Source organism: Macaca mulatta, chromosome 10, assembly GCF_049350105.2.
Source record: "Macaca mulatta isolate MMU2019108-1 chromosome 10, T2T-MMU8v2.0, whole genome shotgun sequence".
NCBI lineage: Eukaryota > Metazoa > Chordata > Mammalia > Primates > Cercopithecidae > Macaca > Macaca mulatta.
Genome location: NC_133415.1, coordinates 19,398,221 through 19,422,569, shown reverse-complemented (window position 1 = coordinate 19,422,569; position 24,349 = coordinate 19,398,221). Strand labels below are relative to the sequence as shown.

General features: G+C 42.5%; 1 protein-coding gene across 3 annotated transcripts in view; it reads left to right on the top strand.

The window, feature by feature from the left end:
• The window catches only part of SLC5A1 (solute carrier family 5 member 1), a 71,785-nt gene that overhangs the window by 37,762 nt on the left and 9,674 nt on the right, over positions 1–24,349 (top strand). For all 3 annotated transcript variants that reach the window (XM_077949883.1, XM_028827769.2, XM_077949884.1), the window contains 7 exons: positions 5,859–5,964; positions 7,081–7,161; positions 8,446–8,666; positions 8,907–9,042; positions 9,914–10,021; positions 15,148–15,298; positions 22,263–22,431. In XM_077949883.1, the coding sequence (XP_077806009.1) occupies positions 5,859–5,964; positions 7,081–7,161; positions 8,446–8,666; positions 8,907–9,042; positions 9,914–10,021; positions 15,148–15,298; positions 22,263–22,431 (972 nt within the window). The remainder of the gene's footprint in view (positions 1–5,858; positions 5,965–7,080; positions 7,162–8,445; positions 8,667–8,906; positions 9,043–9,913; positions 10,022–15,147; positions 15,299–22,262; positions 22,432–24,349) is intronic.

The window sequence follows — 24,349 nt, the reverse complement described above, 5'->3', positions numbered from 1 at the left end:
TGGCTCCCTTGAGCGCCTGCCTTATCAAGCTCTGAGAAGCATTCCATCCTGTAAAATTTCCTGACATGTGCATCTTATGCAAATGTGCACAATCCCTGGCGATAAAGCCTCAGATTTTATGACTTACACGTGATGACTGAATGTTCACGTCCCCGTCTGTGTTTCCTGGGGCTGTTATCACAGATCACAGCTACAATAAATGTTTACAGCAATTCTGCTGTCCATTTTGGATCCTTGGGTGAAAAGAAGAGCTTTGGCTTTTGCTTAAGATTTGAAGGCTCATTCCCAGGGCCGCTCACTTTCACAAGTGGGAAGAGAAATGTGAGTAATGGGGCTTCACCATCTGAAACCTCGAGGCTAGGCAGGATTTATTGAGTGCTCAAATACATCTTGGTTAGGACCAGAATGGACAGCAAACACACGCATATAAAATCACTGGATCTCAAAACATCAGAGCCAAGGTGAAGCAACATGCCCAAAGCTCCCAATCAGAGACTCAGTTACTTGCAGATGCTTTCCAACTGGGGTCTGTATTTTTATTCCCCATGAGTCCCATGGACATTGTTCAGCCAAATTTTCAAAGTGATAGGAACAACACCCCTGGGCTAAATCCAACACATGATCTATTTTCGTAAGTAAAGTTTTACTGGAGCCCAGCCAAGACCATTGTTTGTGTTGTCTGTGGCTGCTTTTATGCTTTAATGGCAGAGTGTGACAGAGACAGTAAATGCAAAGCATAAAACATTTACTCCCGGGCCCTTTACAGAAAAAGTTTGCCAATCCTTGACCTAGAGGACCGTAATTTTTTATTTCACTTCAAGTTGGTTTTGCTTACAGCATTGTAGACATTTTCTTCTTTCCCTTCCGTCTCCTCTTTCCCCCTCTCTCTCCTTCCTTCCTTCCTTCCGTCCCTCCCTCCCCTCCTTTCCTTCCTTCACTCCCTCCTTCTCCCCTTTCTCTCTCTTCCTCTGTTACCTTCCCTTTCTTTCCTTCCTTCCCTCCCTTCTTTCCCTCCCTTCCTTCTCTCCCCCTTCCTTCGCTCTCTTGCTTTCCCTTCGTTTCCCCTTCTTCCTTTCACTCTCTTTCCTTCTCTCCCTTCCCTTTGCTTTCCCTCCCTCCATCCTCCCCCCTACTCTCTTTTAAGGACTAACATTAGTTTAGGGAAAGAGCAATCTGGGATAAGCTGTGAAACAAATGGTCTCATAGGATTACAGGACAGTTCTTTTATATCAAAGGTGGTTCTGTATTCTTTATACAGTCCCCTATTTTTATAAATAAAAAATTTAATGAAATACTTCAAACATACAGGAATGCAGAAAGAATATAGCAAACACCCTTATAGCCACCACTCAGATTTTATAGATCTTAACAATTTATTATCTGTAGAAAAGAAATATAACATTACAGATATAGTTGAAGACCTATTTATACCCTTTCTTGGTCTCATTTTCCTCTTTCCTGAAAGGTGAATGCTGTCTTGCACTTGGTATGGATTCTTGTAGTCTATGTTTCTATATTTTTACTACATATGTATGGGTACCCAGATAGCAGTAAAGAATATATTCTGTTTTAAAATTTCTGCTTCCTGCACTTTTGAAACTGTAGGAAAAATGTAACATTGGCATTTAAAAATCTTGGGGTGGGAGATGCCCACTGGAACTGCAGTACCAATATTTTCATATTTTGGCCTTGCTCAAATTGTGTGTATTATTTCACAAAGTTGCAATGAGAATATGCGCACCATTTTGTTGCCTTCTTCCCACCCCAACCATCAAATTGTAAACGTTTTCTAGTTTCAATTTTCATAATTATTATTTTAGGGGCTGCAGAACATACTGTTGACATATAATTTTTAGAAAGCCATTTAAAAATCCTCTCGTGGACAAAAATCTCTTGACAGTGGTCACTTTTGGGCTACTTTTACTTTTCAGTGTGTAACTTCTATGGTTTATTTTTTATTTTTTTATTTTATTTATTTTTGAGACTGAGTTTTGCTCTGTCACCCAGGCTGGAGTGCAGTGGCACAATCTCGGCTCACTGCAACCTCTGCCTCCCAGGTTCAAGCAATTCTCCTGCCTCAGCCTCCCTATTAGCTGAGACTACAGCATGCGCCACCACGCCTGGCTAATTTTTATATTTTTAGTAGAGACGGGGTTTTACCATGTTGGCCAGGCTGGTGTCTCAAACTCCTGACCTCAAGGGATCTGCCTGCCTCAGCCTCCCAAAGTGCTGAGATTACAGGCATAAGCCACTGTGCCTGGCCTGTGTTGTTTATTTTAACTCCCCCCCCATACATTATTTTATTTGAGATTTTATTTTAAAAGTAAATTAAAAACTTTTTCATTGTTGTTAAAAAAGACCTTGCTGGCTGAGCATGGTGGCTCAGGCCTGTAATCCTAGCACTTTGGGAGGTTGAGGTGGGTGGATCACAAGATCAGGAGATTGAGACCAGTCTGGCCAACAGGGTGAAACCCTGTCTCTACTAAAATACAAAAAAAAATTAGCCAGGCGCGGTGGCACGTACCGGTAGTCCCAGTTACTCGGGAGGCTGAGGCAGGGGAATCACTTGAACCTGGGAGATGGAGGTTGCAGTGAGTTGAGATCGCACCACTGCACTCCAGCTTGGCTAACAGAGCAAGACTCTGTCTCAAAAAAAAAAAAAAAAAAAAGAAAAAGACCTTGCTCTCTGTAGAAAATATTCCAGAAAGGAGGTCCCTTACTTGTCGATGTTTTGAGGATCAAAATAATGCATGTGCCTAAAAGTCCTTAGTAAACTGTAAAACTCTCTGAACATGAAGAAAACAAAAATACGAAAAAAAAACCAAAAAAAAAAAAAAAAAACACCCTAGTGGGTTTGTTTGGCAGCTAGGAAGAACCAAAGACTAATGGTCAGAGCACCCAGACTGCAGTGGCCTTGCTCAGCTGGAGTCACCTACATGAGCTTAGCTAAGGTATTCCCAGCCTGGCCTTTGGCATGCCAACGGCAGAATTCTTCTCTGAAGCTAGAATGACTCATGTGAGGAAGAATTTGTCCTAGGTTTCTTCAATTCACCAGGGAGCTTTCCTTAGAATTCTTTATCTGGGCCGGGCACGGTGGCTCATGCCTGTAATCCCAGCACTTTGGGAGGCCGAGGCAGGCGGATCACAAGGTCAGGAGCTCGAGACCATCCTGGCTAACTCGGTGAAACCCTGTCTCTACTAAAAATACAAAAAATTAGCTGGGCGTAGTGGCGGGGGCCTGTAGGCCCAGCTACTCGGGAGGCTGAGGCAGGAGAATGGCATGAACCCGGGAGGTGGAGCGTGCAGTGAGCCGAGATCGCGCCACTGCCCTCCAGCCTGGGCGACAGAGTGAGACTCCGTCTCAAAAAAAAAAAAAAAGAAAAAAAAAAAAAGAATTCTTTATCTGTACTGTTAGAAGGAAATAGAGTATCATAAAAACAAGATTTCCATTAGCCCAACACTTTACAGAAGTCTTTGAGGTCCTTTATAGCATTATCTTAGAACTTACGTGTTACTTCTTTGTGACTAATGACAGCAAGGCACGTATTAATGAGGGTATCACAGTCTACTATGGCGTGTTGTCATAAAGCATTAAAAATTAACTACTCTGGAAAATAAACCAACCAAGGGCAGTTTAAAGGCAGTATCAGCTTTGTAATCTTTTCCTAGCTTATTTACACTTATTAGCTAATCCACCAAATCAAAAGGGTGTGCATTTAACAGAATTTCACTGCAATCAGTGAATGGGACCCCTTGAATTTAAGAAACTTTATGGGACTGTATAGAGGCATGAGAGGAGAGGGACCAGCATTATACATACTCATTACAATTTCAAGTGGCCCAGTGTGCAGAGTCAGGAAGAAGTGGCCATTTCACCTTTGGCAAGACTTATGCACCACAGGGGACCCTTCCTCCTCTTGGGCTACTGCAGAGGGCAAGGCAGAATGGAAGCGGTCCAGGACCCAGGAGGAGAATGCTTTCCTCACTGCTGACCTTTCCCACTTCCACCACTGAGAATCACAAGCCCCTGGAGCCAGGACTTCCTGCATAAACAAAGACACGGAGAATTAGAGAGGAGAAATGTTTTACCCAAAGGCTTGCAGGCCTAGAGTGGCGGCACTGGGGCTAAAATGCTGGTTATTCTGACTGCTAGCTCCAGGGAGAGAGGAGTTTCTTTCTAACTCACCATCTCTCCTCCCACCTCCTGGCTCTGCCTCCCCTCCTTCACCAGGGAAGACAGTGATATTCGGTCCCCTGGGTGAGAGAATCTTCAGGGGAGGTCTGGGCAGAGGGGAACTAAGGCATCAGGTCCTCAAAAGACCCACCTTGGGGGAGGGGGTCGAATAACCCTCCAGGGCTCACGTGTTAGCTCAGAAGCATGGAGTTGGTATTAGATGTGCTCTCTGCTAACTAACCGAGGGAGGGAATAGGAGATTCTCATAGGAGGGACAGGCAAGTGTGGGGGGAAACCTTAAACACTGGAGGGCCCTCAGGAACAGCAATGTGATGGGGACTGGGAAATGGGACTAGAGAGGAGATGCAAAGTGTAAGAGGAGATGTGAGAAGTGAGAGTCCAACCCTACTGGCCCATCCCCAAGGCTCCGTCTGGGCGCTGTTTGCGTGCCGTGAAATGTTAGGATTTGTGCAGTGAAACAGCTTGTGCATTCATTCCATCTAGGGGAAGTCCAGTTTCTTCCACACCTGGAGATTTGGAAACAAAAGACTCAGCTGGGCGCAGTGGCTCCGCCTGTAATCCCAGCACTTTGGGCAAGGCAGACAGATCACGAGGTCAGGAGTTCAAGACCAGCCTAACCAACATGGTGAAAGCCTGTCTCTACTAGAAATACAAAAATTAGCTGGGTGTGGTGGCACACACCTGTGATCCCAGCTATTCAGGAGGCTGAGGCAGGAGAATCGTTTGAACCCGGGAGACAGAGGTTGCAGTGAGCTGAGATCACGCCACTGCACTCCAGCCTGGGCGACAGAGTAAGACTCTGTCAAAATAAATAAATAAATGCAGTAAATAAAAAAGACTCACCATGATCATCCCTTAACACGACCCTCCCTGGTATTGTTTTGGAGATGACATGAACCTGTATTTGGGGTGACCCTGGTGCTCTCTGCTGGTTTATATGAGCAACTGCACCATCCCGCCAGGTAGAAGGTTCATTAAGAGACAGGAAGGAGGAGAAATGGTGAAAGTGGAAGAACTGCATCAAGAATTCAGGAGTGAAGAGGGAGCAGTTCTCCCAAAAATTACATGAAATAATCTAAATAAAACCAGCAAGTACCAAGGCTGCTACATAAGAGGTGCTTGGTGATGTTCTGGTTGTGTTTGAGTCAAGATGGACTGCATCTGGGTTGAGGAGTTAAAATTACAAACTTGCTAAGTTTCTCCCCACTCCTGCGGGGGCTGGTGTTTCTCACCAGGACTCAGACTTGCTTTTGGGAATGAGTTCTGATAAACCTGTGTACACTGAGGTGCAAAAGATGGACAATAGCTCAGAACAACAGTCTACAGGTGACTTGCAAGGAACATCTAAGTGTTAATAGTTGTTTCTTGGCAAAAATAGTTCCATAGTTCAATGAGTTTGTGAGATGTCATGTACCATGTTCCCTCCCTGGGGATGACCATACATGGCATATATTAAAGGCTCAGAAAAGTTGTGTGGCGAAGAAACTGCCTTAACTCTGTTTAGCATTTTACAGACCTTTTTGACCATGGAATTCTTTTTCTCATAGAACACCTATTATCATCTTGAATGAAGCTTGCTTGGAAAATCAGGAATAGAGAGACCATAGGCCCTGTAGGCAGCTGACCTCCCTCCCTCCTAACTCTGCTTCTCCTCTCTTTCCAGGCAGACATCTTCTCGGGGGCCATATTCATCAATCTGGCCTTAGGCCTGAATCTGTATTTGGCCATCTTTCTCTTATTGGCAATTACTGCCCTTTACACAATTACAGGTGAGTTCATTCAAATAAACCAGCACCTCAAACCCAGTTCGGGATTAGGCACTAGTGAAGGATAAAGGGAAGTAGGAGAGGTGTATTTTCCTCCTGAGGAGGAGACATACACTCAGGTAACAGTTTGGGATTGCGGTATTTGCTTAGTCCCCACTCACAGACCCTACAAGTTATACGAGTGGTTTCAGAAAGCTGTGGTGTTGGCTGGGATAGTCAGGGCAGCTTCTCACAGGAGTGCATGCAGAGCTGGGCCCTGTGGGTTGCAGAGATGACTTAGCTAAGGTGGGAGAATCAGGGCAGTGGCAGGTGCAAAAATAAGTGAGCACAAGGGGAATGGAGGCAGGTTGGGCACGCAGATGCTCTTGGCTGGAGGAGGGTGGCCACTGAAGGATCCTGTGTGGGTTTGGGGGGACCATACAGCTTGATAGTTCAAATGAGGTCACAGTATAGGGGCTCTGAAAGCCAGACAGAGGCCTTGGATTTGATGTGTCAGGGACTGGGAACCCCTGTAGGGAGGGAGAAAGGAAGTGACTCACATACAGAGGTTTTAGAGGAAGACTCAAGTGGTGACCCAAGAAGCTGGTGCTTGAACAGCAATCGGGCTCCTTTGCAGAGGGGTCACTCTGCCTCCTTGGCGGGGGTGGGAAGGATCAGCTTTAGCACTTGCTGCTTGACTGGAGCCCCACAGCTTTGGGGACTAATAAAAAGGTAGACATAGAAGTGGCCCTTTGAAATGTGCCAATTTGGTGATGTCTCACCATCTCCACAGCTAGCTCTTTGCTCCTCCTTGCCTTGTGTGTGGAAGATGCTTCCTCTTACCACAGAGGAGCCATCTCCTTTGAGCCATCTTCTGGCTCAAAAGGGTCACACCAGACTCTTTCCCCTCAAGTAGGGAGAAGCATTCGCTACTTCTATGACAGGTGGAGTTGTGGGAACATGCTGAGTAGCAGAATACTGTAACAGGACGAGAGGGTGAAGGAAGGAAAGGCAGACGGACGACTGCAGGGGTGTTCTCAGAAGGCCAGCAGGAAGTAGAGGGTGGAAAGTGGGGAAGGAAGCAGGTAGACAGGTTGCTCTCCACACGAGGTCAGATGTGTTGTCTTCTTGCCTGCTTAGGGGGCCTGGCGGCAGTGATTTACACGGACACCTTGCAGACGGTGATCATGCTGGTGGGGTCTTTAATCCTGACTGGGTTTGGTAAGTGGGGCCAGGGCAGGCTGAGGAGGTGGGAGCAGAGGTAGAGGGCCTCAGGAATAGAAAGGCAAGTCCAGCCTCTCTACCTGTTGCCAGACTAGGCAGTGAGCTGAGGAGTGCTCTGCCCTTCCAAAGGGAGGGTCCAGCCCAGATGGGCTGTCATAGTGAGTATGCAGGGTCAGTTTCCTCATCTCTGGAAGACTGAGGTTGGGTCTGGTCCTGGGTTTTCTGCTGCCCTCTTTCACCAGTCTGGGCTAGTGGCTGTGCTGTGAGCCTGTGATAACATGGTGTTCTGTTTGCAGAGAAACTGGACAAAAAAAGGATAAGGCTAAATATCCATCAAGCTAAATCTATTCAAATGTTGTGTCTTCAATCTTAGGCTGTATCTTATCTACATTTTGATGTCAAATGTCCTTTTATGAATTGTTGATAGTGGGTGATAATGTTCCTTTTAATGCCCTTATTTGGCAAAATTAAAAACTTGGCTCCTCAGTGTTGGCCCTCCAATTAATTTTTTCTTTTTTTTTTTTTTTTAACTCGTCTATGAAATCTTAAAGACAAGACTAGAGAACCTAGGTAAGGGTACTTATTATGGGAGGATAGAAAGTACATTTTATTTCTAGGTGCTCAAGGCCCACTTTGTATCCTGCAAAGACTCGTATTTGCTCTTCTCTCTTCTGTTTTCTAAGGACTTTCATTTGGTTTTCTCCAACAGGCCCTGGGTGTTAGCAAGGCAGGCAGTGGAATGACTTATTCAAGGACACACAATTGAGAGGTGGCAGGTTCCGGATTTCTCACCCATTCCCTGTCCATCCCACCACACTGCTGGGTCCAGGGGTGGTAGGTGTGAGTCCGAGGTCCCAAAGGCCACTGTGTGTGTCTAGGTCTGTGTGTCTCTATGTCTGAGTCCAAGGCTCCAAAGGCCATGACTGACAGCAGAGGGTGAGGGAAAAAAACAGAGTCTTTGTATGTGGTCCCAAACCAAGGTCTTTCTTTGATTAATGAAAGTCCCTTCCCTTTTATAAAGAGGTTTACAGTTGGAGCACTTTTACAAGTTATTGCTTTGGTCCCCATAATAGCCCCCGAGGGGGCTAGGCAGGGCTACTAATCTCATTCTATGGATGAGAAAGCTGAGGCCCAGAATGGGAAGGTGACTTGCCCAAGGCCACTCAGTAAGGGCTCTGTCCGTGGGTTGGGTCCTCTCAGTTTCTCAGGCATCTATGGAAAGAAGCTGCTATGAAGAGCTGAAGGTTTCAGAATGTTCATTTCTGTACCAATGTTTTCCAGCTTTTCATGAAGTGGGAGGCTATGATGCCTTCATGGAAAAGTACATGAAAGCCATTCCAGCCATGGTTTCTGATGGCAACAGCACCTTTGAGGAAAAATGCTATACTCCGAGGGCCGACTCATTCCACATCTTCCGAGATCCCCTCACGGGAGACCTCCCATGGCCTGGGCTCATCTTTGGGATGTCCATCCTTGCCCTGTGGTACTGGTGCACAGATCAGGTACCCAAGCTGGATGTGCGGGACGGACAGAGTCTTCCCCAGGGCGCTACAGGAACTCCTGTCTGTCTGTGGTTTGTAGGGTTGGGACAGGGAGGGGAGAGCTCAGGTGGTTTGTGAGTTGCCATGCCCCAGTGATACAGGAGTGCCAAGTCAAGGACCCAGGATGGCGAAGCTGGGAAGTGCAAGGGTGTCACAGGGTCTCTGGTCTGCATACCTCCCTTACTGGGCTTTTTCTGGCAGGTCATTGTGCAGCGCTGCCTCTCAGCCAAGAATATGTCTCACGTGAAGGCCGGCTGCACCCTGTGTGGGTACCTAAAGCTGCTGCCCATGTTCATTATGGTGATGCCAGGAATGATCAGCCGCATTCTGTACACAGGTAATAACTTCTGCTGGACCCACAGGCCACTCTCCCTTTTTCTGTCTCCAAGTCACTTCTAAAGCTCTATAGCTTCCAGCTTCCTTTTTTTTTTCTTTTTTTTTTTGAGGCCAGGTTTCACTCTGTCACCCAGGCTGGAGTGCAGTGGTGTGATCATAGCTCACTGCAGTCTCCAACTGTAACTCCTGGGCTCAAGTGACATTCCTGCTTCAGCCTCCTGAGCAGCTGCGACTACAGGTATGTACCACCATGCCTGCCTCATTTTTAATTTTTTTGGTAGCGATGGGAATTTGTTATGTTGCTCAGGCTGGTCTCGAACTCCTGGCCTCAAGTGATTCTCCTGCCTTGGCCTTCCAAAGTGCTGGGATGATAGGCATGAGCCACCATGCCTGGCCCTCTAATATATTATGGTCATATCCAAGCATTATTGTTTCTGTGCTAGACAGTGAGCAACTTGAGGGAACTTTTGGAATTGTCTTTCCTGGTCTCTTACATTGACAACTGTTTTCTCCTTTTTTTTTGTTTCAAATCTCCTAAAGTTATGACATGCCTCCAGGTCACTTCTCCCTAATAATATTTGCTCAACTGTTGCTCAGTCTCTTGCTCCCTCCCTCCCACCCTGAATGGTTCTTTGATTCCTTTCCTCCTTTTCCTAGAAATTGTCTTTCTTCCTTAGTCAGAGCTCATCAATGTGTCAGGGCCAGCAGGGCGGGGCAGGCACCAAAGGGCTCTGTGGAGAGCTGCACTCCCATGGAACCACTTCAGGGCCTTGGAAAGGAATATCCTGTTTGAAACCTTGTTTTAAGAAGGTGAATTTTGGAAATATTTCCCCAATGTCTGCTTGCTGACATGGCTCTTCATCTCTTCCCAGACAAAATTGCCTGTGTCGTCCCCTCAGAATGTGAGAAATATTGCGGTACCAAGGTTGGCTGTACCAACATCGCCTATCCAACCTTAGTGGTGGAGCTCATGCCCAATGGTGAGAGTCTTTCTTGGGAGGCTGGTTGGATTTAGGCACCACCTAGATTTCTGTGGACCTTCTGGGCAAAGCCATTTCTTAGTCGGGGGGTTATGAAGGAAAGCATCATTGTGGGTGTCCTCAGTTTTTGGACATGTCCTTTCTCAGTGGGAAGGAGACATATGACTTGGTTGGGTTCTATGAGTTCTGGGACTTGCCCATCAGTCAGGCTTGGAAAGGAGATGATCTGAACACTTGTTAGAGAAAAACATGACTTTTCCATACTCATATAGAAGGTCTTTCAAAGCTCTCCAACAGTGGATGTAAATTAGCACACTCTTTATGGAAAACTGGATGGTAGTCCCTCAAAAAATTAAAAATAGAACTACCATATGATCTAGCAATCCCATGACTGGGCATATAGCCAAAGGAAATGAAATCAGTGTTTTGAAGAAATATCTGCTCTCCCGTGTTCACTGTAGCATTGTTCACAATAGTCAAGATGGGGAATCAACATAAGTGCCTATCAATGAATGAATGGATGAATGGATAAAGATGTAACATACAGTATATACACAATGAGATACTATTCAGCCTCAAAAAGAAGAAAATTATGTCATTTATGACAACGTAAATGAACCTGGAGAACATTATGTTTAGTGAAATAATTTAGACTCAAACAAATGCCACATATTCTCACTTATATGTAGAGCCTTAAAAAGTCAAATTTGTAGAAGCAGAGAGTAGAATGGTGGTTACTAGGGGTTAGGGTGGGGATCTGGGAAGATGTTGGTCAATGGTTACAAAATTTCAGTTAAGAGGAATAAGTTCAAGAGATTTATTGTACAACATAGTGACTACAGTTAATAACAATGTATTATACACTTGAAAATTGCCAAGAGTAGATTTTAACTGTTCTCACCACAAAAAATGATAAATATGTAAGGTAATGCATATATATGCTGATTAGCTCAATTGAGCTAATGTACAGATATTTCAAGACATCATATTGTATACCCTCAATATATACAACTTTCACTTGCCAATTAAAAAATATTTTTAAAAAGCCCTCCAACAGATGTTAACATGAAGGCTTGAACTAGGTCCAAGGGGCTTTACCTGGAGAATGAATTGACTTTTATGCTCTTCCAAGGAAACACATGGGGAAAGAGGCAAGATTTCAGCTCTAGGATGAGGGGGTCTGAGGCAGTAGATGGATGGGATTCAAGGCGGCTTGTCACCATAGAGAATCTGTTTCCCTAGGAGATTGAGTGAGTACTTAGCTGTGACTCCCAAATAGCTAGAGTTTTGTAGTTGACCTGTGGGATTACAGTCATGTTTCAGAAAAATCTCCTAATTCTGGCTCAAGGGATACAAATCTGGCTAGGGGGTTAGGTTAGGGGGTTTCAGGAGCACAAAACTTCAAAGTTATTACTCAGAAAAATTTAAGATAAACCTATAAAATTGTATTACTGAAAAGAAACTTAGAGACTAGTCAAATCCCTTCATTTTACAGTGGGGGAAACGGAAGCCAACAGAGGGGACGTGAGTTTTCCAGGGCCAGGCAGGAACGTGGTGTCTGGCATTTGGCCTGCTTAACGCTGCTCAAGGCTGGAATAGAGGAATTCAGGAGAGTCTTTTAAAAAATTAAAAAACTACAAACTTCATGCATGACTTTGGGCAAACCACTTGCATTTCAATTATATAAAAATGGGAGCAGTAGTTAACTAGTCTACTGAGCTGGGCTGCTTATTCATTAAGGATACAATTAGCAGGAGTCATAGTGACTCTTCTAAAGCTCTGGCGTGGATTGCACTGGCCTCTGTGGAGTGTTTATGTTATTCCTTTAGGTGGGCAGACCCTCCTAGTGAGGACTGGAGCTCTAAACATTATGCGGGAGTGTACTGTGCACAACAGAAAGATGTGTGGCATGCAGAACAAAATGCTGTACTTCCCTGTGCCATTGCCAGTCCTTCCTCGTGGCTGTAATCTGGCTTCAGTAAATACTGCATTCCTTTTTTTTTTGAGATGGAGTCTTGCTCTTATCACCCATGCTGGAGTGCAATGGCGTGATCTCGGTTCACTACAACTTCCGCCTCCTGGGTTCAAGCAATTCTCCTGCCTTAGCCTCTGGAGTAGCTGGGATTACAGGCACCTGCCACCACGCCCAGCTAATTTTTTTGTATTTTTAGTAGAGAAGGGGTTTCACCATGTTGGCCAGGCTGGTCTCAAACTCCTGACCTCAGGTGATCTACTTGCCTCAGCCTCCCAAAGTGCTCGGATTTACAGGTGTGAGTCACCACACCCAGCCTACTGTATTCCTTAATGACCTCCCTGTGCTAGACTAAATAGATATTTTCCATTTCCCACCTTACTGGACCCCTCAGTGGCATTCAGCATTATCGATCACTCATCCTTCTTGAGCTGTTCTTTTCTCTTGAATTCCATCATACTGTATTCCCCTGTTTGTCTTTTTAAATTTTCCCTATCCTCTCTGGCTGCTCCTTTTCATTCCATTTGCAGATTGAGCCTCCTCCACTCAGCAAGTAGGTGATCCTCCCACCAATCCACATCAGCTTGTGTCTATTTTGTCTCCTAATATACATCTCTCTATTTTTTCTTCTGTAACCCTAGTCTGGTAGACCATTATCTTTTGCCTGGACCACTGTAAAATTATGTTCAGCAAATATTTGTTAAGTAAATAAATGAATGGAGTCTGATAAGAGTGTCATACAGAGTGGAAAGTTCTATCCCAGCTTACCAATTTCAATGCAAAGTAACCCTGAACAAATGGCCGAGCTAGGGCTGAAAGCCCTTCCTACTAACTCCTTGAAATGGACCTTTATCAACTGAAAAATGAGATAATTGGACTTGATGATCTTTATAACTTCTGTATCTCTGATAGTTTGTGATCTACACTACACAAACTCAGAAACAGCCACTTAAAAAAACCTCCAAACAAATGACAAAATAATTAGAATAGGCAGCATTTATACTTCATCTTGCAAGGCTGTAAGTGAGACCATAAATTATTAAAAGATATAAAACCTAGAGGAATGACAGAATCATGTTCCAAAAAGATCTCAAGAGGCACGAATGCTGACTCAGATCTAACAAGCTGAAGTTTAACAGAGGTGTAAGTGAAGTTCTAAACATGTGAGTCTCCTAAATGCAGTTAGATATGAATATAGAGAAGAGAGAGTTGAAGGGAACATGAGTTGTCTTTGAATATGTGAAAGATGGCAAAATGGATAAGGGGTAAGACCTGTTCTGTTGGGTACCATGAGGACTACATTTGATGCTACAGAGAGGTAGATTTCAGCCTACTCAGAACTGTCTGAGGGCAGGTTCCCTGTAGGGTAGGAGATTTCCTGTTGCTGTAGAGTTGGGCAGCGGAAGTGTTGTGGAAGGGATTCATGTATCAGATGGATGATAGGTCTAGGTGATCCTAAGGTTACTTTTACTCCTGAGACTGTAAAACTCTTGTTAGTGGGTCCTCAGCTTGGCCTGGCCTTCTAGCCCCAGCAGGTGCCCCCCTTGCACTCCTTGGTATGGGAAGAATAGTAGAGATTATAGCCAACCAGGCTTGCCATAATTGGGAAAACTTTAATAACAAGAATTCCATATTCTGATTTGGGAAGGTATCCCTGTTTAACACGTCAGAAATGAGGCCTAAAGCTTGATGTAACTTGCTTAGGATCAGAGTTAGAAATACAGCCTTGTCTTAAAAACAAAAACACTTAATTGAGCTTAAATTCACCTACCCTACAATTCCCTCATTTAAAATGTACAATTCAGTGGCTTTTTAAGTATATTCACAGAGTTGTGCAAGCATTGCTGAAATAAATTTTAGAAAATTTTTGTCACGCCATAAAGAAATCCTATACCTGTTAATGAAATGAGCAGTCTCTCCCTATTTCACCCCAACCTCCCAGTCCTTGGCAACTACTAATACACTTTCTGTATTCCTAGATTTGCCTATTCTGGATATTTCATATAAATAGAATAATATAATATGTGTTTTTTTGTGACTTGCTTCTTTTATTTAACATAATGTTGGCAAAGTTCATCTTGTCATAGCATGTATTTTTATGTCATTCCTTTTTATTGATGAATACTATTCCATCACGTTTACCCATTTGTCAACTGTTCATGTATTTTGTTTATCCACTTATCATTTGGTGGACATCTGTGTTGCTCCTCCTTTTTGGGTATTATAAGTAATAATATTACAAACATTAATGTATGAGTTTGTAAGTGGACATATGTTTTCATTTCTCTTGGGTAGAGAGAAATGAAATTCCATCTAGGAATGGAATTGGTGGGTAATATGGTAGCTGAATGCTTAACCATTTGAAGAACTGACTGACCCAGACTATTTTCTGCCATGGCTGTACCATTTTACATTCCTGCCAGCAATATATGAAGGTCCCCATTTCTCCACATCTCCACTCACACTTGTTATTTCTGTTTTATAAAATTTATTATTATAGGTATACTAGTGGGTACAAAGTATTAACCCACTATGGCTTTGGTTTGAATTCCCTTGATGTTAAGCATATTTTCATGTCATTATTGGCTATTTGTATAGCTTTGGAGAAGTGTGTATTCAGATCCTTTGGCATTTTAAATTGGGTTATTTGTCATTTTATTATTGAATTTTATATGTTCTATATACTAGACTCTTATCAGATATATGATTTGCACGTCTTTTCTCCCAATCTGTGGATGTCTTACTTTCTTGAGAGCCTGATCTTTTGAATCACAGTTTAAATCTCTGTTATATCATAAATATTTCGGGTGAGAGACCTTATAAAAATCTCCTCAGATGGAAACACACATACATTCACTCTCACACACACCCCATCACCTTCACCATCACCACCATCATCATCATCGTCCAGTTGCAAAGTATTTACCTCAAGTATGTTGTGTCTCCAGCTCTCTGTGGCTGCTGTGGGCTTATAATGGGCTAATAAATGTAAAGCCATAGACCACTTTTTAAAGCTTCTAGTCTTTTTGGGGAGATAAATTGGATAACATGGCATGGTTTCAGAAGGCAAGCAAACCTTGAGTCCTCATATATTTTCCAAGTACGAAAGAGCTGAAGGTGCTGTATGTGCCACTCAAAACTCTTTCTCTTCCAGGACTGCGAGGCCTGATGCTGTCAGTCATGCTGGCCTCCCTCATGAGCTCCCTGACCTCCATCTTCAACAGCGCCAGCACCCTCTTCACCATGGACATCTACACCAAGGTCCGCAAGAGAGCATCTGAGAAAGAGCTCATGATTGCCGGAAGGTAAATGTGGCTTCCCCCATGCCACAAAAGCTTGAATGATCGGAGAGGTTCCATCTGTGTTACACCTCAGGCTAGGGAAGATTGGCAGATACCTGGGTAGAATGGGAATAATTTCTGTGGCTGGTTATATTTGCCATTTGGTGGCATTTAACTTTATTTATTCTTTTATTCTTTTTAAATTTTTTATTTCCATTCATGTTTGGGAAACAGCTGGTATTTGGTTACATGAGTAATAAGTTCTTCAGTGGTGATTTGTGAGATTTTGGTGCACCCATCACTCGAGCATTATACACTGAACCCAATTTGTAATCTTTTATCCCTCACCCCCTTCCCACCCTTTTCCTGAGTCCCCAAAGTCCATTATATCATTCTTATGCCTTTGCAACCTCATAGCTTAGCTCCCACTTATAAGTGAGAACATATGATGCTTGGTTTTCCATTCCTGAGTTGCCTCACTTAGAATAAGTCTTCAGTTTCATCCAAGTTGCTGCGAATGCCATTAATTCGTTCCTTTTTATGGCTGAGTAGTATTCCATCATATGTATATATACACCATAATTTCTTTATCCACTTGTTGATTGATGGGCATTTGGGCTGGTTCCATATTTTTGCAATTGTGAATTGTGCTGCTATAAACATGCATGTGCAAGCATCTTTTGTCTATAATACCTTCTTTTCCTCTGGGTAGATACCCAGTAGTGGGATTGCTGGATCAAATGGTAGTTCTACTTTCAGTTCTTTAAGGAATGTCCGTACTGTTTTCCATAGTGGTTGTATTAGTTTACATTCCCACCAACAGTGTAAAAGTGGTCTTTTCACCACATCCACACCAACATCTATTATTTTTTGATTTTTAAATTACAGTCATTCTTGAAGGAGTAAGGTGATTATTTTTTCCTTGCTAATTTGTTTGAATTCTTTTGTAGATTCTAGATATTAGTCCTCTGTTGGAAGTATAGATTGTGAAGATTTTCTTCCACTCTGTGGGTTGTCTGTTTACTTTGCTGACTGTTCCTTTTGCTGTGCAGAAGCTCTTTAGTTAAGTCCCACCTATTTATCTTTGTTTTTGTTGCATTTGTCTTTGGGTTCTTGGTCATGAAGTCTTTGCCTAAACCAATGCCTAGGAGGGTTTTTTCTGATGTTATCTTCTAGAATTTTTATAGTTTCAGGTCTTAGATTTAAGTCCTTGAATTATCTCGAGTTGATTTCTGTATAAGGTGAGAGATGAATATACAGTTTTATTCTCCTGCATGTGGCTTGCCAATTATCCCAGCACTATTTGTTGAATAGGGTGTCCTTTCCCCACTTTATATTTTTGTTCGGTTTGTCAAAGATTAGTTGGCTCTAAGTATTTGGGTTTATTTCTGGGTTCTCTATTCTGTTTCATTGGTCTCTGTGCCTATTTTTATATCAGTACCATGCTGTTTTGGTGGCTCTGGCCTTATAGTATAGTTTGAAGTCAGGTAATGTGATGCCTCCAGATTTGTTCTTTTTGCTTAGTTTTGCTTTGGCTATGAGGGCTCTTTTTTGGTCCCATAAGAATGCATTGTTTTTTCTAGTTCTGTGAAGAATGATGGTGGTATTTTGATGCGAATTACATTGAATTTGTAGACTGCTTTTGGCAGTATGGTCATTTTCACAGTATTGGTTCTACCCATCCATGAGCATGGGATGTGTTTCCATTTATTTGTGTCATCTGTGATTTCTTTCAGCAGTGTTTTGTAGTTTTCCTTGTAGATGTCTTTCACCTCCTTGGTTAGGTATATTCGTAAGTCTTTTTTTCTTTTTCTTTTTCTTTTTTTTTTTTTTTTGCAGCTATTGTAAAAGGGGTTGAGTTCTTGATTTGATTCTCGGCTTGGTCACTGTTGACGTATAGCAGAGCTACTGATTTGTGTACATTAATTTTGTGTCCTGAAACTTTGCTGAATTCATTTATCAGTTCTACAAGCATTTTGGAGGAGTCTTTAGGGTTTTCTAAGTATATGATTGTTCATCAGCAAACATTGACAGTTTGACTTCCCCTTTACTGATTTGGATACTGTTCATTTCTTTCTTTTGTCTGATTGCTCTGGCTAGGACTTCCAGTATTATGTTGAATACAAGTGGGTAAGAGTGGGCGTCCTTGTCTTGTTCCAGTTCTCAGAGGGAATGTTTTCAACTTTTCCCTTTTTGGTATTATGTTGGCTGTGGGTCTGTCATAGTTGGCGTTTATTACATTGAGGTATGTCGCCTGTATGCTGATTTTGCTGAGGATTTTAATCATAAAGGGATGCTGGATTTTGTCAAATGCTTTTTCTGTGTGTTGAGACGATTATGTGATTTTTGTTTTTACTTCTGTTTATGTGATGTATCACATTTATTGACTTGCGTATGTTAAACCATCCCTGCATCCCTGGTGTGAAACACACTTGATCATGGTGGATTATCTTTTTGATATGTTGTGAGATTCAGTTGGCTAGTATTTTGTTAAGGATTTTTGCATCTATGTTCATCAGGAATATTGGTCTGTAGTTGTCTTTTTTTGTTATGTCCTTTCCTGGTTTTGGTATTAGGATGATACTGGCTTCATAGAATGATTTAGGGAGGATTCCCTCTTTGTCTATCTTGTGGAATGTTGTCAATAGGATTGGTACCAATTTTTCTTTGAATGTCTAGTAGAATTCAGCAGTGAATCTGTCTGGTTCTGGACTTTTTGTTGGTAATTTTAAAATTACCATTTCAACTTTGCTGCTTGCTAATGGTCTGTTCAGGGTATCTAATTCTTCCTGATTTAAGCTAGGAGGGTTGTATCTCTCCAGGAATTTATCCACCTCCTCTAGATTTTCTGGTTTATGCACATAAAGGTATTCATAGTAGCCTTGAATTATGTTTTGTATTTCTGTGGTGTCAGTTGTAATATCTTCTGTTTCATTTCTAATTGCGCTTATTTGGATTTTCTCTCTTCTTTTCTTGGTTAATCTTGCTAATGGTCTATCAATTTTACTTATCTTTTCAAAGAACCAACTTTTGGTTTCATTTATCTTTTGTATTTTTTTTTTGTTTCACTTTCTTTTAGTTCTGCCCTGATCTTGGTTATTTCCTTTCTTCTGCTGGGCTTGGGTTTGGTTTGTTCTTATTCCTCTAGTTCCTTGAGGTGTGACCTTAGATTGTCTATTGTGCTCTTTTAGACTTTTTGATGTAGGCATTTAGGGCTATGAACTTTCCTCTTAGCACCACCTTTGCTGTATCCCAGAGGTTTTGATAGGTTGTATCACTATTACCATTCAGTTAAAAAAATTCTAAAATTTCCATCTTGATTTCATTGTTGACCCAGTGATCATTCAGGAGCAGGTTATTTAATTTCCATGTATTTGCATGGTTTTGAAGGTTCCCTTTGAAGTTGATTTCCAGTTTTATTCCACTGTGGTCTGAGAGAGTACTTGATATAATTTCAGTTTTCTTAAATTTGTTTAGACTTGTTTTGTGGCCTATCATATGGTCTATCTTGGAGAATGTTCCATGCACTGATGAATAGAATGTATATTCTGTGGTCGATGGCTAGAATGTTCTGTAAATATCTGTTAAGTCCATTTGTTCCAGGGTATAGTTTAAATCTATTGTTTCTTTGTTGACATTCTGTCTTGATGACCTGTCTCGTGCTGTCAGTGGAGTATTGAAGTCCTCTACTATTATTGTGTTGCTTTCTATCTTATTTCTTAGGCCTAGTAGTAATTGTTTTATACATTTGGGAGGTCCAGTGTTAGGTGGACATATATTTAGGATTGTGACATTTTCCTGTTGGACAAGGCCTTTTATCGTTATATAATGTTCCTCTGTTTGTCTTTTAACTGCTGTTGCTTTAAAGTTTCTTTAACAAAGACAACAAAAGTTGTCTTTTTCCACCCTTTTGCCTTAAGTTTATGCGAGTCGTTATGTGTTAGATAAGTTTCTTGAAGGCAGCAGATACTTGCTTGATAAATTCTTATCCATTCTGCAATTCCGTATCTTTAACATTAGTATTGAGATGTGAGGTATTATTCCATTCATCATGCTATCTGTTGAAATACTTCTCCAGTGATCTGGACCTTCAGGTTCCCCAGTGAGGGTCTGTGTTTTGGGGCGATGATCCCCCTATCCCACGTTCACAGTTTGGGCTCTCACAGTATTTGGGCTGTCTCCCGGGTCCTGCAGGAATAATCTGCTACCTTCAGAGGGTCTGTGGATCCTCTTGCGCTTTTCTGGTATATTCCTGCAGTAGTTCTTGGAGCAAAAGTTCATGATGTGAGTCTCTGCATGATGCTCTGTCCATCTGAGTGGGAGCTACAATTTAGTCCTGCCTATCTGCCAGTTTTTCTAGATCCTCCAGTGGCAATTTAACTTTAAATTGGAGATCATTGAACAATGCCCCTCTGGAGTTGGGACACTTAATTTACCCCTCAGGCTGTCATTTGGGTTGAGGCTCATCCTACCTAAATCCAAACTGTCCAGACAGTGGCAGAGACAGGACTGGAATCTGCAGCCACTGAGCCCTTGTCCAAAGCTCTTTATACTGCTACACACTGTCTTCCTCAGCCCCTCACACTGCAGCTCTCCACACTGGCTGTCTTTGAGGCCCACATGCCTCTGATTCCTCGACCCCTTGACGCAACATTTTGCAGAACCATTGTGAAGGCTCAATTGTGCTTGTGAATATACTCTGTAGAGCCTAAAACACCAAGTGCTGTGCACATTTCTTGTTGTCAGATGGGCTAATAGATGCAATAGGGTCCTGAAAGCATTAAAGTATCAACACCTGGGTCAGGTGTGCTCATTATCATGATTATCCATGGAGCAAATGCTCTGGACAGAGGATCAACAGGACCCTTGCTTGTTCTTCTATGGGGCTAAGGCAGGTCAACCTCCTTAGGGCAGGTGGACCAAGTCCCTGGGATGTCAGCCAAGGGAAAGTTTGCCAGTGAGTGCCGGAGGGATATGGGCTGCTACCTCATAGGTCTCATTTTCAAGATTGGAATGAAGGAAGAAAAGCAAACATGGTGGGCCACTTTCAATTGACAAGATACCTGGCACCCAAAGGAGATCTGACTGTGCCAGAGGATCTTTACTCTGAGCCATAGAAAGTAGCACTGTTACCTTGATTGATTTTTCCTTAGAAAGGCACTTACTGACTTTTCCAGTTATTTATGTGGATCAAATGCAAGATGCTAAAGAAAATATTTTGTTGCCTTGTGTAGGGATGAATCCCATGGCACTGAGACTATGTTGGGGCTCACATTTTTGTGTATCCTATAACTACTGCCCTGGGGCTTGTCCCAGTCCTGGATGAGCTCACAGTGATGTGAAACCATTCCAAACTCTGCTGTGGGGACTGTAAGATCACCCAGGGGCTCAGATAAGGGAGTGATGAGTGTGGCATGCGTGGTTGGGAAAGGCTCCTGGGGAAGGGAGAACCTGAGCTGAGTCCATAATAGTCGGTGGGATATGGAAAAGGGGGACAGTTGAAAGGCATTGCAGAGGGAGAAATGTGTGAGTGAAAGCATTGCCTTGTGGAGGTCAGTTTAAGTTGCAGGTAAGTGAGAGAGGGAATCACAGTCATCTTTCTCATTCTATCAAGAGCACAAGTAAGAAGAGCTTGCAAGGACATCTCCGATCTTTTCAGGACTTGAAGTGAAACTCAGCAGGAGGAGAGGTGGAAATACCTGGTAGCGTTTCTTCCTATCTAGACCATTCCTTTATAAAATCATCTTGCCTAGTGTTTTTATTAATAACTTCATTATTGTGAAGAAGAAGACAAAAGGGAAGGAGAAGGAGGAGAAGAATAAGATAATAATAATAGTTTTTACTATTTGTTGAGTGCTGCTATTTGCAAGGTTTTACTCTCACTTAGTTAACTATCACTTAGATTAGTTTTGCTATCACTAATTCTTTTTTTATCGGAATTTAAAACTTCTGTTTATCAAAGACACCATTAATCAAATGAAAAGGGAGAAAATGTTTGTTAAACATATATCTAACAAAGGATTTATATCCAGAATACGTAAGCAGCTCAATAATAAAATAACCAAATTAAGAAACAGCCAAAAGACTAACAAAGCACATTAAAAAGTATTCAGTGCCATCACTAGGCATCAGGGAAATGGAGATCAAAACCATACACACTAGAGTGACTAAAATTTAAAAGATTGATATCAAATGTTGGTGAGGGTGTAAGTCAAACAGAATTCTTATACATAGCTGCTAGCAATGCAAAACAGTACTGGCACTTTGAAAATCAGTCAGGCAGTTTCTCATAAAGTTGGATGTCCATCTACCCTATAATCCAGCAGTATCTGTCCTTGATATTTACACAAAAGAATGAAAAAATATGTTTGTAAAAAACACATGAATATTCTTGCTTAAGTGTACTGCTGTAGATCTTAGTTTGTACTGTACACATGATCATATATGGCCTTGTATTGAGGTCATTGGTGTGTATGTCTTGTGACTCCCACAGAATATTCAGTGCATGTGTGTTTGTATCACTACTACTGTCACTAATTCTTATTCCCACCTTGCAAGGTCAGTCCTATTCCCAGTTTACAGATGAAGAACTTGAGACTCAGAGAGGTTAAGAAATGTCTCCTATGTCACACAGAAATAATAAGAATTTGAATCTAGGACTATCAGGCTCCAAAATTCATACCTTGTTCCCATACTCTTGCCTCTCAAAATGAGATTGTCTTATGGTGGTGGGTGGGCCTAGGCTACTATTGAAAGTCAAGTGTGTTTCACTAATTCATAGGTATGAATGATTTTCCTATAGGCAAAAAAATCTTCAAGCATACATTTTCTAATTATTTTTTTCTTGCTGTGGTCATATTTGCTGGTGGTGGTGGTGGTGGTGGTGGTGGCAGTGTGTGTATGTATGTATGTATACATATAATACATGGCAATATCTACTCATGTAGAGCTACTTATTGACACTTTGTTGTGGGGGCTTTAATTTCAGGTTGTTTATCCTGGTGCTGATTGGCATCAGCATCGCCTGGGTGCCCATTGTGCAGTCAGCACAAAGTGGGCAACTCTTCGATTACATCCAGTCCATCACCAGTTACTTGGGACCACCCATTGCAGCTGTCTTCGTGCTCGCTATTTTCTGGAAGAGAGTCAATGAGCCAGTAGGTATCATCTGGGCATGTCCAGAAAAGTCATGCTAGCAAAGAAGTTTCCATGTGGGTTTGCATATTCTCTGTGGGAGGGAGTCTATTTCCCAGAGATCTTGAACAGACACAGATGTGCTACTGAGGGTTTATAGGGAAAGCCTCCAGGGATCATGGGGCTCTCTGTTGGAGTGAGCTCCTCGGGAGTTGGTATGGGGGTCCACATTCTCTCTGTCTCCTCTGTCCAAGATTAGATTTTCTTATTTTTTTTTTTTAATAGAGGTGAGGACTCACTGTGTTGCCCAGGCTGGTCTTGAACTCCTGAGCTCAAGTGATCCTCCCACCTTGGCCTCCCGAAATACTAGGATTACAAGCCAAGATTAGATTTTCTATCTGATCTTGGTGATTTTGACCTGACTGCATGGCACTCCCTAGGAATTCTGTAGCCCCTAGGTGAGCGAGAGAAAGTCCTAGCACAACGTACCTCCAGCACTCTACTGTGAACTTGGCTTTCCAGCCAGCACCTCTCAGCGCTCAGTGAAGACAAAGTCCTGGCGCACAAGCAGTTTATACATACAACAAAGTGCGTAACAAGTAAGGGATACAATACAGCACATAATATGAGCAGGAAGGGATTTAGGAAAGACTTTATCAGCAGGGGCTGAAACTGTCAGGGAAGGCTCCTTGGAGCAGAGGGAGCTGGAAGAATTTGAAGTTGGAGAGGGAAGACATAACATTCAAGTCAGAGAATAGTACTGTCCAGACCTTTCAGGCAGAAGTAGGATAAGAGTGAGGGTGAAGGACTTGTATGGAATCTCGCCTGGCTCAAGGGGAGTTTGTGAATGTGAAAGATGAAAGTGTGGCTGGAAAGGTAGGTCAGGGTTTCATTAACAGTGACCCCTTTGGTGGAATCTTTAGGTTTTTGTAAATATGAGATCATATCATATGTAAATGAGGCCAATTTGACTTCTTCTTTTCCAATTTGGATGCTCTTTTTCTCTTGCCTACTTGTTCTGTCTAGGACTTGCAGTACTATGTTGAATAAAAGTGGTGAAAGGGTATATGAAAAAATTTTGAATTTTTAAACATTTATTTCATGGCAGATTTATTGACTTTTTTTGAGACAGGAATCTCACTATGTTGCCAAGGCTAGTCTCAAACTCCTGAGCTCAAGTGATTCTTCTGCCTCAGCCTCCAAAGTAGCTAGGACTACAGGCACACCCCGTGCCCAGCTAAGCAATAATTTTTTTGAGTGAAATAGCGTATGGGGGATGAATAGGGAACATATTTTTTCTTTTTCCTTATTTATTTCTTCATCTAGAAGTCACTTCCAGATGCCAGCATAGGGTGAGGCACTAGCAACACAAAGTTAATGAAACCTGCTTCCTTCCCTGGGCAACCCCCCAGTCCACACTGGGAGACAGAGAACTATTGTGATTCCATGGCAGTGGGGTTGGTGCTGGCCTGGATCTGTGTCCACAGTGCTGTGGCCACAGGGTGCACAGGGTCCACCCACCCTGTGCAGCTTTTTCTATTTAAGCTAGAACGAGGTTACCAGGAATAGAAGAGCCCATATTCTCCCAGACAGAATGAGCTGTACAAAGACCTGGAGACAAAAGCACATGTCATGCCATGTGTGGAGGATAGCTGATAATTTCATACACTTGGAATAGAAAGTGTAGGGATACCAATGGCTAGCAAAGGGGCTGACCAGCACCTGATAAAACTGTGAAAGCTCTTTTGGGCCACCCTTCTAAGAGCACATTCTACTTTGTCACTGGCCTGCCAGAGTCAAACCTAGTCCTTTAGGTGAGGACTTACCTAACGGAAATATAGAAAGGAAAAAAGGAAAGAGGGAAGGAAGGAAAGAGTAAAAAAAAAAAAAAAAAACCCTGAAAAATCATCCCCTCATGTTTCTGGTCTCTTAAAGTCTTCC